This window comes from Giraffa tippelskirchi, chromosome 5, assembly GCF_054371585.1.
Source record: "Giraffa tippelskirchi isolate mGirTip1 chromosome 5, T2T-mGirTip1v1.2.pri, whole genome shotgun sequence".
Classification (NCBI taxonomy): Eukaryota; Metazoa; Chordata; class Mammalia; order Artiodactyla; family Giraffidae; genus Giraffa; species Giraffa tippelskirchi.
This window is the reverse complement of record NC_137279.1, coordinates 99,837,362-99,850,949: the sequence shown is the minus strand read 5'-3', so window position 1 is coordinate 99,850,949 and position 13,588 is coordinate 99,837,362. Positions and strand designations below refer to the sequence as shown.

The window sequence follows — 13,588 nt, the reverse complement described above, 5'->3', positions numbered from 1 at the left end:
AAGGAGGAATGAGTGATTTTAGTGTATTTCTCTGCCTTGGTGCTGCCCCCTGGAGGCGTCATCTCAGTTTCCATAGGGAACATAACTCTTTGACTTTCTGTCATTTCTTTCTATTCCTTTTTTTCTGTCCTTTGTTGTTGGAAGCAATAATGCTTTCCCCGAGTTTGGAAAAGAAGATAGGAGTAGGAAATAGATTCTTTTTACCTCCTAATCTTACTTATCTCAATCTGGAATATGGAAAATGAAAGAGTTGGTAACAGTGATACCATTTCCCCTCCTACTCAGAGTCCGAACAAGCGAAGACACAGCCTGCCCACAAACTAAGACTCACTCACTCCACTTAGTTCTGCTTGTGACTCTTAGCCTATGCTACCTATGGTATTAAGCTTTTGGAGGAAATATAAACCACAAATTGGTATGGGGTATGTTTTGTGGAACCAGTATAATTACTTTACCATTATACCTTCATCTCCTCAGCTAGGTTATAAACTTCTACAGTTGAGACCATGGTGCCTCTTTGCTTTTTGTATCTCTACCACTTAGTATTATGGCCTACATACTGTAGACACTCAATAAAAGTCTGCAGGTAATGATGCCAGTGGCTAATCCCATGGAAAACCCAAACCAAAGTGACAGAAATAGGGGCCTCAGATGACCAGAACACACGGGACCAGACCAAACATCAGTGAGCAAATTGACCTTTAATCTGCTAACCTGGAAGGCTTGCTCTCCATCATGGGCTTGGGCCTCAGCTATTTACACAGAATCATTGTACAATATTTACAAGATGCTAGACATAGCATCATTCTGGATAGGCAAAGAAGGGGTATGGAAAGGCTAGAACAAAGCCATGAAATCAAAGTGTAGGCAGAAACTTGCAGGTGTGAGTAGAAAGAAGGGGAATGGCAAATCATGAGGGAGGATAGTGAGGTAGACAGGAGCAACAAAAAGGAAGCATGAAACTACTTCTGGTGCACGTGGGAAAAGTCCACTGGGACACAAAGCCTTTAAAATTATGATCTGGAGTCTGGAGGCAAAAATAACTGCCACAAGTTACTTTTGTGAGAGAAAGGAAGAAGGCAATTAGAACCTTACAGACCATACCTTCTACCTCCCATACCAAAAAGTAATCCTGCTGATTAAATTCTTATGAAGGGGGCTGAGAAGGTACAAAAGGGATACAGAGACAGAATCTTAAACAGACTTAAGAGACAGTAAAAAGAGTCAGGAGAGACACAGACAATGCAATGAAGGAGGAAAAGAACAAAAGCTCCAGCATATCTGAACATCTGAATCATCCAGTTGATTTCACAAATCACCTTTCCTCATCTCATCTTCCCCAAAGCTCCTTCGTTTTATTCCCAAATCTCTGGATTTTAACCTTAACCAAGGAGTGGAGTTAGAATGAGGCTAGGACACAGGGACGATCTATAAAATTCCATCTCACCAATTCAGGTCCCCTCCTTATCCTGTACCAGCATATCAGGGCTTGAGTCGTAGCCAAGGGCAGATTAGGGTGAGAATAGACAGGATGGAGGACACGAGGCCACAAAACCCCACAATCCCAGGGCCACAGCGCCAGAGGCCTAGTTTGTCCAGTGGGATGAAGAGATCACAGGCATTTCTGACCACATCCAGCAGGAGAGGGGGATGACCCTGAAGAACCCGAGCCAGCAGCAGGACCCGGAGCCGAAGCTTCAGAGCCACCCGGGGCAGACCTCCTCCTCGAGTCCCTGGACCCCCAGGTCCTCCAGTTTCAATTCCTCCTGGGACTCCTCCAGAACCCTTCAGTCGCCGGCTACAAGCTGAAGACTCTTGTTCCATCAGCAGGCGGATCTCATAAGCATCACGGCTCAAATTCATGATGAGGGAAAACAGATAGTACCTGGGATATACAGGGAAGAAGGGTCAGGATGGGTACATATACCCACCTAGCAAATCCAACAGAACACTTAAACTTTTTTCCCTCATAGTGCAAACAGATTATACATTAGAATATCAGAAGTGAATGTTATTACCCGCTATTAGAAATGTCCTTCCACCTTTCTGTAACTAATGTGTTTATGTAAGTGTACTTTAAGATCCTGGTTTAAAAGTAATGAGGATCATGAAATAGTCCAAGACTAACCTCAAATTTCACTTTTCCCCTTGGCAACCCATTAGCACACATGCATTCAACGTGAACTACAATAATGCAACTTTTTTTTAAAAAAAAGAACAGCTTCACTTGTCTCAAAGATTCACACACATAATTTAAATCCACTCCTTTTGTTAAAAGGGGAAAAAAAAAGAAGCCAAGCTTGCCAAATGTGTTAAATTATAAATTCCTTAAGAACAGCCTACATTTAAAATTGTTTTTTAAATCCACTCTGAAAACAGTGGTCTGTATTCAGTGTAACTGTCCTACCTCTAATATATACCCTGAATTCAATCACATCTATCTATCATACTTAGACATAGCCTAAGCCAGGGGTCCCCAGCCCCTGGAACCGGGCAATACAGCAGGAGGTAAGTGGCAGGTAAGCCAGTGAAGCTTCATCTGTATTTACAGCCTCTCCCTATTGCTTGCACCCCCTTGGTCTGTGGAAAAATTTTCCACAAAACTGGTTCCCGGTGCCAAGAAGGTTGGGGACCACTAGTCTAACTCACCATCATCTCTTCCTTGAACTACTACTTTAGTCTTTTAACTGGTTTCCCCATGGTCACTCTTGCCCACCACACCTAACAATCTAATTTCATATAGTAGCTGGCATAAATGTAAATCACATTATACCCTTTCTTAAAACTCTCGATGGTTTCCTTCCTATCATATTTAGAATAAAATACTACAGAACTCAACAAGTGACCATGCCTCTCTAACTCTATCTTGTACCATTTTTTCCCTTAACCACTATGCTCCAACCACACTGGTTTCTTTTTATATTTTGATCCCATTCAGCTGATTCTTGCTTTAGACCTTTACATTACCTAGTCCCTCAATCTGGAATATTCTCCCTCCAAAATCTTCACATGGCTGGCTCTTCCTTGCACTTCATGTCTGAGCTTGAATGTCACCTCTTCAGAGAGGTCTTCTCTGACCACCCATTCTAAAGTAGCAAGCCATTTACCATCTTATTACTTGACCCTATTTTAATTTCCTGCACAGCATTTACCACTCTCTGATGTTTTTCTTATTTACTGTGTCTTTGTCCCTTCCCATTACAATGTAAGCTCCATAAAAGCAAGGATCTTGTTTGTCTTTACCACTGCATCCTTGTGTCTAGACCTATGCCTAGCACATAGTAAGAGCTAAATAAATATTTATGGAATGAAAGAGTAGACATGACATACAAACTCTTCTAGGGAGTTGTTTTTCCATACCATTCTAGCCATGCCACTGCCCCCACCCCTCATATACCATAAGCCTTGTTATAATTGTAAATCACTGAGAAAGATGAAAAGCAGGACACAAGCAAAGATGGAAAGAAGCAATATAATGTAAAATAACAAAGCAAACCATAGGGAAGCAAAAAACAAATATAGGTGATATATATAGACAGAAAATTTTATTCTCAAATCATATTCCTTTCCACCTTTACTACCAGCCTGCTCTTTAATCCAAGCCAACATCATTTCATGGTCACATTAGAGAATCTTCTCCCCTTTAGTTCTACTGCAATCCATTTTCCACAGTACAGAAAGAGAGATCTTCTAAATGAAATTTGAATCATGTCATATCCCTGCTCAGAACCACTGGACTTAGGATAAAATTTAAACAAAACTAAATGAAAAAAATCCTACCATTACCTAGGCAGCCTTGCATGAATGATCTGGCCCTGGTCTATCTCTCTAGTTTGAACTTATGCCCTTCCTCAATACTGTCAACCACACTGGCTTTCTTTCCACCCCTCTAATTCCAAGTCTTTCTTGCTTCAAGGCCTTAGAATGAGTTATTTTCTGTTTCTTCTTTCTACTGCTTGCTTTGTATAACTTCTACTCAGACTTCAGGTCTGAAATAAAATTTAATTTTCTCAAAGGATTCTTTTTTTCCTAACTTTTCTATCTAGATTAGCTCCCTCTGTTATAAAGCTCTCACATCCTATGTATGTGCTAAGTCGCTTCAGCTATGTCCGACTCTATGGACTGTATCTCGCCAGGCTCCTCTGTCCATGGAATCCTCTAGGCAAGAATACCGGAGTAGGTTGCCATGCCCTCCTCCAGGGGCTAACATCCTATACTTTCCCACAAATATTCAGTTTGGTGATTATTTGTTTTAATATCAGACTCCTCTACTAAACTAGAAGCTTCATGAGAGCAGAAACCCTATCTACGTAGCTCTTTGCTTTATTCCCTGGCTCACAGTAAGGAGCTACTAAGTATTTTTAGAATGAATGAATGTGTAGACAGTGAGGGGCATAAATCTGTGGTATAGACAGAAGAAGAATTAAAGCAATATAATTAATATCTAGTCTTGCCCAAACTTAGTCATTCATCATGAAAGAGCATCTGTTTTCCATCTGCCCCCACTCATTATTCTCTGATGGTTTAAGATCTAAATGAAGATTGGAAGCCAAGTGATTAAGATGTGTATATTCTGGGAAGACCCTAAAAGATCGTTCTCTCATGAAATGCAAGTTAGGCAGTATGAAGAATACGATGGACCTTGTAGGATAAAAGAATATCAAACCTGAAAGAACGCTGGGCCCACTTCTCCTGATCCACACGGGGAGCGAGTCCAGACTTCCCAGCCCATAGGACATTGTCACAGGCGAAGTACAAGGCTCTATTGAGATGACTAACAGTGATGCAGAATCTCAGGACAACATCTGATAGGTGCACAGCTCGTTTCGCTGACTCAAGGGCATCTGCTGAGTTACCGAGGCGTAGAACTTGTGGGGATTAGCAACAGAAAGTGAGAATTTGAAAGTAGAAAGGCAAACAGAGAGCAAGATACAGAGAAAGTGAGAAAGCAAGAGAGTGAAAGTCAGGCAAGTGATGGAAACAATAATAAACAATTTTTTAAAAAACAGCAGAAAGTTCAATCTTTTTTAGTTCAAATTGTTTTATTAATTTGTGTCCCAGTTTTCTCAAATCTGCCTCATTCTCTCCAATCCTTCACTGACCTTATCCCTGCTCTCTTATCTCAGCTGGGAGGCCTGCACAGGATAAGTACAGAGGCAAACCACAATGAATTGGCACTGGTCAAAAATAGGAAGGAGGGACTAATGAATAATAGCTGAGGATGGAGGAAATGTTGGAGTAATGAAAGGAAAGGCCTAGTTACTTACGCTTTCTTCCTAGGCTCAGATGACCTTCCAGTTGTCGAATCTGTTTCTGTAACTCAGGACTGGCCCCATGTTTCTGCAGTGCATGGCCAAGAAGGGAGCAAGCATATTGGGCAGCCCTGGAGGAGAGAGAGGTAAGGTAAGGTGGAGACCTCCTTTATCTCCCCCTCAAAAATGTCCTCCAAAAGGCAACCATGGATCACCCCCTTCCCAGTTTGAGACCATTCCCTTTCCTCCTCTTCAGGCCTATATCTTAGTTTCTCCCCCAAGCCAAGGGAAGAGAAAGGGATTGAGGATAAAAAGGAGCCTAGTAGGGGCTCAGAAACACTACTTCGAATTGAGGAAATAAGAGATTTAACAATGATGCAGCCTGAAGAGGACAGTGAAGAAGGCAGGAGGACCATCGCAAGACCACAAGCACCTCAGTGTGAGTGTGTAATGTTCTGTGAGGGGGCGGGGGGTAGCTGGAGAATAGGTTAGTCTTCAAAATAGGTGAACTAAGAGATCTTCAAGGCCCTTGAGATGAATGAAGACTAGAAGTAAGGGCGGAGGTGGAGGAGCTCGTGGGTGACAGTAGGGTAAAGGGGACAACTGGAACTCAGGAGTCCCTCCTTAGCTCTGGGGACAGAGTCCAGATCGCTATCTGTCACGGGGAGAAGGCTACTCGTCCCACCGTCGCCCAGGGAGGAAAGTGTTGGTCTTATGTGAACACACAACCCTAAGCCGCCTCCCCGCTGGCCCACTCGTGCCTCAGTTTCCCCATCTTTCTCAAGAGCAGAAACGAATCAAGGCCTCGCGGCCGGCTCAAATCAGACCCTCGCGGTCCGTCCGGGCCCCCGTAGCCCGAGTTGACCCTTTTTGACCCCCGTAGTGTGACCTGACCTCGCCTCACGAGGCTCTTCCTCTGCCCTCTCGCCCGCCCCCCTTTCCTATTTGGGTCGCACCTACACAGTCGCTCCCGGGCCTGGCTCTGGGCGCTGAAGCGGACCCAGGCGTCCATGACAGCGGCGGCACCCGTACTGCAGCTCCGCTCCCGCCCCGCTTCCCACCCCTAGTCACGCCTCCCGGAAGACCCAACGGTGCCGCGCGAGGGACAAACATCATCAGAACATAAAGCGAGTGGAGCCAGCCCTTGAAACGGAATTTCAGAACGAGAAGCACTTGTCTCTGGACCCACATCTGTGTGGTTTGTGTGTTTGGCGGGCGGGATTGGGGGAGGTGGAGGGGTGTGGGTGTGTGTGCGTGGTCTCCGTCGTCTCGTTCTCTTATCAGAAGATCTCTATTTCCTGAGCAAGCCTCCAGAGGCACAGTCTTCTTTAAATATTCTGGACCGTAGGTGAGGCTTGCAGGAATCGGGGCGGGGCGAGAAGGCGCCGCAGTGCTCTCTCCAGGACCACTAGGATGGGGTTGCCCCTGACCCAGGGGTGCTTACAGCGGAACACTCGCAGCACACACACACACTCACTCTCACGCTCCTATCGAATTCAGGGCTTCGGGGGGCTAAAGGAGTCTGCGGAAGTAGAAGCCAGCACCAGATTCCTAGTCCCTGCGCGCCCCTGACAGTTGGACAGGTGACCTCCAGATTATAGACGGGAGTCTCCAGAGATAGAGGCTTTAGTGGACGAAATTCGCAAAATAACCATCTCAGATCCTGAGAAGGAGGGAGAAGAAACTGGACGCAGCTCACCTCTTCAGACCCACACTTCATCGCCCCGCCCCTTTTCTTTCCAGGTCACCATGTCTGCAGGCAACGTCACCCCTTGGGGGTCATCAGCGGCGGGGGAGGAGGTCTGGGTAGGATCAGAAGTGGAGGGCGCAGAGCTGCCCACCTTCAGTTGCCGCCGAGGTGCGAGTGGGAGTGACTGTCGTGCTGTTTGTTTCTTCCGCTGGAGGGAACCTGGCCGTGCTGTGGTCAGTGACACGGCCGCAACCCAGCCAGCTCCGTCCCTCTCCGGTACGACGACTGTTTGCCCATGTAGCGGCTGCCGACTTACTGATCACTTTTGTGGTTATGCCCCTAGATTCGACCTGGAATATCACTGTTCAATGGCTGGCCGGGGACATCGCATGTCGGACACTCATGTTCCTGAAACTAGTGGCCATGTATGCCGCAGCTTTCCTGCCTGTGGTCATTGGGCTCGACCGCCAGGCAGCCGTACTCCATCTGTTTGGACCACGCTCAGCTGGAAGGAAACTTCTTGGGGTAGCCTGAGGACTCAGCTTCCGGCTCGCCTCTCCCCCCGGTGAGCGACTTGGGACTCGGGGCTAGACTGGACAAGAATTTGGGTACACCACATGAGCCTTCGGATTCAAGGGGTGTGCTTGGCCTTGGTCAACATTAATCCTCAGGGTGGGAGTCTCTGCTCTTATGCAAGTTAAGATCATTGCATGTTAATTTGTATTTCTATTGAGTCTTTGTTTTTACTACACTTGGCTTCCACCTCTTTGCATCATCCTAGTCCCACCTTCTTCAGATTATTGCAGGAAAGCTTCAGAGCATGGAGTTTCCTCCATGGGAAGACATTAAGAAGACAGTGACAAGAAAACAAAACAAAAGACAGTGAAATCCAGGACTTTGGGTAAAACTTTGTGATACCTTCATTCATCAATTAAAAAAAAAATAATGCAGTTCCCCCAGGTGCATTAAATGCTCTATCAAGGATAGAGCAACAAAGTCCTGCCTTCAAGAAATTTATAGACGAGTGCAGAGTCAAATAAGTAGGCAATTACAATATAATGGCCAGTTAAGTGTTATGCTAAAGGTAAGCATAAGGAGCTAAGGAACAATGGGGGGTGTCTGACCCCCTTTTGGTCATTCAGGGAAAGCTTCCTGACTTCCCAGAGATATCAAAATTTCATTCTTGAAAGATAGGTGTTAAGACAAAGCAGGAGGAATGCTGGAGAAGGTGGAGGGTAGAAAATCTCAAAAGTAATTGCAGTTCAAGTTGAGGGCTAGAAAATGGCAAGTAATGAGCCTGGAGGGGAAGGAAGAACCAATTTCACAAATATTAAGCTTGTACTTTATCCTAAGGGCAGTAGGGAAACACTAAAGTAAAAGGTAGAGAGTGACATGATCAGATTTGTATTTTTTACTCTAGCTTTATTGTGTCAAAACTGAAACAAAAGGCACATCTGAACTTGAGTACCAATTAATCAAATCTCAGTATTGAAGACAAACTATAAATCTAGAAGAAAAAAAAAGCTAAATATGAAGCAGTTCCTTCAAAACAAAACCAAAACCACTAACACCATCTGGGAGAAGGGAGTAAAGCAGCATCTCTGAGCCTAGGGTTGGGATTATGTCAGGGAGAGGGGTAAAATTTCAGTCTCTGAAATAATGCATTGTAGTCACATTTAAGATTGGATTCTTAAATCCTCAAATATTAGAAATATAACTACCAAAAGTCTGACTGCAGTTCTAAGATAAACAAAAAATACTGCTTCCAACAGTAGGTTGTAAACAAGACCTCTTTGCCTGTTGCCTCAGTGCATAAGAAATTAATTGGGTTTATATGAAATGAATTTTAGAAGTGGACTGGGAATTAGAATTAGGACAGTTTTTGTTGTTTGTTTGTATTAATTTGCTCTGTTTTTTCTGAGTCTAGGCTCTACCACTAACTAGTTGGATAACTTTGGCTAAATCACTTGAAATGCATAGACCACAAGATTATGGAATAGATGAATTTCATCCTTCCTTGTAGCCTGACAATCCAACAATGCAATTTGTATTTGCTTCAGTAGCAAACTGATGGTAGCATGATTCAGGTGCAAAAGATGTTATTTTGGGTTCCAAGTTATCAATCTCTTGTATAAATTCTGCAACGCCCATATGTTGCATTTAAAATGTGTCAATAAAAAATTGTTAGCATGATCAAGGGAATATTGGTATAGTTAGAAATTATTTTTGTAGACTCATTTCCAAATATCAGAAGTAAAGGTTTCTATAGTAGGTGGTAAAATATAAAATGCATATAAAATAGTCAGAGGGTGGACTAAAATGTAAGTCCCCAAGCCTTGCCTATTTTTAAACCTCACATGTCAGATGTTTCTAGGCATAGTGCCAAGCCATGCACACACACCACCCTCAACACAGCGCTCCCCCTTCCCCAGCCAGGAATATATAGACTCTAGACAGGGATAAAGCAAAGAGCACTCCCCAACTAGAATAGCCTGGTCATAACTCCAAGCAGTTCATAAAATCATATGTCTGCAACTAATACTATTCCCTTTCCCTAAAAGTCCCTCATGCCAGCTGAAATCCCTTTCCGAAAGGCCTCATATCTAGGAATTTGATACCTACCAAACTTGCCTTTTATCAAACTAATACTGACTCAATCTACCTTACCTGAACCAAGGTACAAACCTTGAAGCTCTTAACTGAAAAATGCTCTTTACTAATTCAAACCAAAAACCAGTTTACCAAAAAAAGGAGGGACAGCCAACAGCATTTGGAAAATGTTAAATTTTATTAATGTTATTTCACCATTATAGTTATTGTACATAGGACTATTACTAAAGTCAGAGTGACTGCAAAATAGCCTGAAACTCTAGCTCCTCCCATTTTATACAAGATTTCTTTTTTCCACAGAATTAATCACAGACACATCAGGAAAATTATTTCAGCTAAAAACGTTGGTGAGGGAAGAAAAATGTTGGTGAGGTGGTAGAGATATCCTCTTATAAAATGGTAGATAGTATTCAAAAGACAGGATTCTTTAAGTTGTGGATTTAATAAACACAGCCTAAGAGGAAAATAGGACTTTTCAAGATACATTTCTAACCTTTTAAATATGGCACCACGGATGTACCATTACTCAGCACTGCAGGGAATTAAGAATGGATTGAGATTATGCACTGTATTAGCTCCCAAATTTTTTAACAATCACACACACACAGAAGAATGAATTAATTGGGAGGAGATAGTGTTGAATTGGTAGGTAGTTTGGCAGGGGAGGAGGGAGACCAGTTCTAATAGTCCTTGACTCCAATCTAGCTGTTCCTGTTCCGTACCATCCGACGCGCTGGTCCAGTCCCCTTTACTCAGTGTGTCACCAAAGGCAGCTTCAAGGCTCGATGGCAAGAGATCATCTATAACCTCTTCACCTTCTGCTGCCTTTCTGCTGCCACTGACTGCGATGACCATCTGCTATAGCCGCACTGCCTGAGATGTGTTCACTCCTCAAAGGAAGGGGAACCATGGTGAGACTCCAACCCCCAGGCCCTAACCCATACCCTAAAACTATTGTCTAGCCTCATTAGTATGATAGCTATCTATCAAACCAAGGGGCTTGCCCAGTGGCTCAGTGGTAAATAATCGGCCTGCATTGCAGGACATTCGAGTTCAATCCCTGGGTTGGGAAGATCCCTGGGAGAAGGAAATACTAGAATGGCAGCCCATTCCAGCATTCTTGACTGGGAAATCCCATGGACAGAGGAGCCTGGTGGGTTATATAGCCTATGGGGTCACAAAAGAATCGGATATAACTTAGCAACTAACAACAAACTATCTCTAGCAGCTAATGCCACACTAATTTCATTGAATGCCTTCAATTCTAACCAGCCACTAGCCATCATTATCTGAAGTTGAGTTAGCTAGGCAAGAATTAAGAAGGGTGATCAGTGTTCTCCCTTGCTCTTGGACACCAACAAGACTTCAAACAGACTTTGTAGCTTCATGTACCATAGCACCTCAATTGAAACCTTTTTTCCAGCACGTCTGTCTGTCATAATCCCTGATGGGAAGGGAGCATATAGTCCCAGGTTGGGAAGGGGAGGAGGACTTGCAGCATTCCCTTATAGAGGTAAGAGCTCTATCTCACAATTTCTGCGTGTCAATTTAGAAGGTGAGTGGTTCTGAATTTGAGTGTATTTTCTAAATTCCCAGGCCCTGCAGGTGAATTTGCCCTCTGCCGCTCCTTAGACAATCGCTCCCTACAACTGGCCCTACTTGTCCTGCTGACCTTCATCTTCTGCTGGACACCTTATTACCTTCTGGGTCTTTGGTACTGGTTCTCTCCCACCATGCTAACTGAAGTGCCTCCTAGCCTCAGCCACATCCTTTTCTTCTTTGGCCTCCTCAATGCTCCTCTGGATCCTCTCCTCTATGGGGCCTTCACCTTTGGCTGCCGAAGAGGGCATCAAGAACACAGTATAGACTCCTCCAGGGGAGGAGGTTCTGGAAGAGTGCCCCATCAGGAGATTTAGGCTCTTAGACAGATGGAAGTACAAACAAATGTGGCAGCAAGAAAGGCAGGAGAGAAAAAAAGAGACATTTCTATACCATTTGTTCAGGACAGCATACATAGGAACAGAATGATTATTCCTTACTGTCATGAGAACATCTTACTTCTACCCCTGTTCTCTTAGCTTCGAAGAAAAAGAAATACTGAGCAGTGCCTCTACTTGACCCTAGCTGACATTGGAGACTGTATCTAATGTAGAAACTCACACAGAATTCAGTCCCTGGGAGAAATATCTTCACAGTGACCCATACTGCCTCACTGTAAATAGTACTCCAGAGCTTACAATATTAGAAAAGGAAAGTAATTTTAGAAAACAAAAAATTAGACATTTATTCATAATTCAAAAGAAACACTAAACAGGGTAAGAGATTAAATATAAACACAGTGAGTTCCACCCAAGCCCTATTTCTCCAAGGCTGCATGGTCAAATGGAATCTCTGGAAAGAACACCCGAACAACAGAGGATGGGTCAGCGACGTCTCCGGTCTGGACTCCTGCTGCGTCTTCGGCCACCTCTAGAAAGAAGGAAAAGGGGCAGGGTCCATAAGAGGAACATAATACTATGCCCTTATTCTGTTTTGCTCATATTCCTTCCACTAAGATAATGTTTTGCCCTCTGCACTTTACCTCCTCTTGCCCTTGGGTGGACCACGAACAAAACACCAGTCCACGCTGATTGGCTGTCCCATCAAATCTTGGCCGTTGAGTCCCTCCATAGCAGCCTGGGCCTCCTTGTATGTTTCATACTCAACTAGAGTATACCCCTGGAACAAGAAAAAAGACAGATTATCAAAACTCCATCAAGCTTTTTTCTACTCAACTAGAAAAATCAACTTTAAACAACAAATGCGGGTCACATCCCTATTATATATACAATTATATGTCTGTTTCTGTCTCTTTGCTATGTCTAACAATCAATTCCCAATCTCCTTTTATTTCAACTCTTGGCCAACCACAGCCAGTGTGGGAGAACCACCAATGCTGTCTAAGGGTTATGGATGAAGAGAGGCAACGGAGCATCGCTCAGGATACCTTTAGATATCCTGTACGTCTGTCCAGATTGAGGTGGATATTTTTTATTTCTCCATACTCTGCAAATTTATCATGGATGTCTTCTTCCGTGGCTTCCTCATGGACTCCAGTGACAAAGAGAATCCAACCTTCAACAGCTGTAGGGAAGAAGGGAGGAAAGTTGTTTGAGCACATGAAAGAAACACTTAAGCAAGATCACAGAAGTAGAGTGTGTGCAGGCTCCACAGATATTGGTTAAGCTACCTCTGACTCCATTCCTACTGGGTTTTATTTCATTGGTCCCTAATTCTCCACAGAAAGATCCCTACAGATTCCCTTTACTTACAGCGTTGTGGTCCGGGTTCATCGCCATCCTGCTCCACGCTGTCATAATCCTCACGCATCCGCGCTCGAGACCCCTCTTCTATTAGAAACACACAGGAGATCACCAGAAATCCCCCTTCTCCCACTGTTGACCTTAAGTCTGAATGGGGATTCCAAAACTCGTAGCTCTCTCCTTTCGACCTCATTCCACCCACAAACACTCACCAGAGCCAAAACCACGGCCCTTCCGTTTCTTCGCTTTTTCTTTCAGTTTGTGGATGCTCTCTGGAGCCCCAGAAGAGAAGGAATAAGTGAGAAAGATAACAGTTGTTTACAACAATATTCTCTCTGCAAGACATTATCTGAAAGCAAACCCCACCACCTCCAGGATGTCCCTTCCCGGCCCGCCTCCCTTCCTCCCAAAGGGGGCGGAGTCTCCAACCAACAGAACCCGGTTCGCCGGCTCGCACCCTCCCCGCTGGGGAGAAAAATTATATTTTCCTAAAATGTCCTTCTCTCGCACCTTCCCCGCTTCCCGCAGCCGCCTCCACTGTCCTCACCGTCCCCATCCTCATCCATGGCGAAATCCTCGCCCCCGGCCTCATGAAGATCAAGTACGTCCGCCATCTTGCCTTCCCTCCAACTCTCGTCCGTGCCGCTCAGGCACTTGGCTCCTCGGGAAACTGTCGCGGAGGGAAAAGGTCATCAAGCAAGTTGACCAATTAAAAACTAACACTAGGTCCCGCC

General features: G+C 44.4%; 2 protein-coding genes and 1 pseudogene across 6 annotated transcripts; 1 reads left to right on the top strand and 2 right to left on the bottom strand.

The window, feature by feature from the left end:
• Positions 1 to 682: 682 nt before the first annotated feature.
• PEX11B (peroxisomal biogenesis factor 11 beta) lies at positions 683 to 6,302 on the bottom strand. Of its 3 annotated transcripts, none has more exons than XM_081495097.1 (4): positions 6,209 to 6,302; positions 5,268 to 5,383; positions 4,667 to 4,868; positions 683 to 1,885 (listed from the first exon to the last, which is right to left on the bottom strand). In XM_081495097.1, the coding sequence occupies exons 1-4, from the start codon at positions 6,262 to 6,264 to the stop codon at positions 1,483 to 1,485; spliced, it is 777 nt and encodes a 258-aa protein (XP_081351223.1). In that variant the 5' UTR covers positions 6,265 to 6,302; the 3' UTR covers positions 683 to 1,482. The 3 variants fall into 3 exon arrangements, with proteins under 3 accessions (XP_081351223.1, XP_081351225.1, XP_081351224.1); XM_081495099.1 differs by having other exon boundaries at positions 6,213 to 6,302; XM_081495098.1 differs by lacking the exon at positions 6,209 to 6,302 and adding an exon at positions 6,014 to 6,085.
• Positions 6,303 to 6,773: 471 nt separating this feature from the next.
• Positions 6,774 to 11,630, top strand: LOC145507752 (gonadotropin-releasing hormone II receptor-like; annotated as a pseudogene). The gene is made up of 4 exons (XR_014055099.1): positions 6,774 to 6,835; positions 6,996 to 7,504; positions 10,256 to 10,463; positions 11,149 to 11,630. The product of XR_014055099.1 is annotated as a gonadotropin-releasing hormone II receptor-like (transcript).
• RBM8A (RNA binding motif protein 8A) lies at positions 9,712 to 13,495 on the bottom strand. Of its 2 annotated transcripts, none has more exons than XM_081495109.1 (6): positions 13,402 to 13,495; positions 13,067 to 13,126; positions 12,864 to 12,941; positions 12,539 to 12,675; positions 12,134 to 12,270; positions 9,712 to 12,021 (listed from the first exon to the last, which is right to left on the bottom strand). In XM_081495109.1, the coding sequence occupies exons 1-6, from the start codon at positions 13,466 to 13,468 to the stop codon at positions 11,976 to 11,978; spliced, it is 525 nt and encodes a 174-aa protein (XP_081351235.1). In that variant the 5' UTR covers positions 13,469 to 13,495; the 3' UTR covers positions 9,712 to 11,975. The 2 variants fall into 2 exon arrangements, with proteins under 2 accessions (XP_081351235.1, XP_081351236.1); XM_081495110.1 differs by having other exon boundaries at positions 12,864 to 12,938.
• Positions 13,496 to 13,588: the final 93 nt, after the last annotated feature.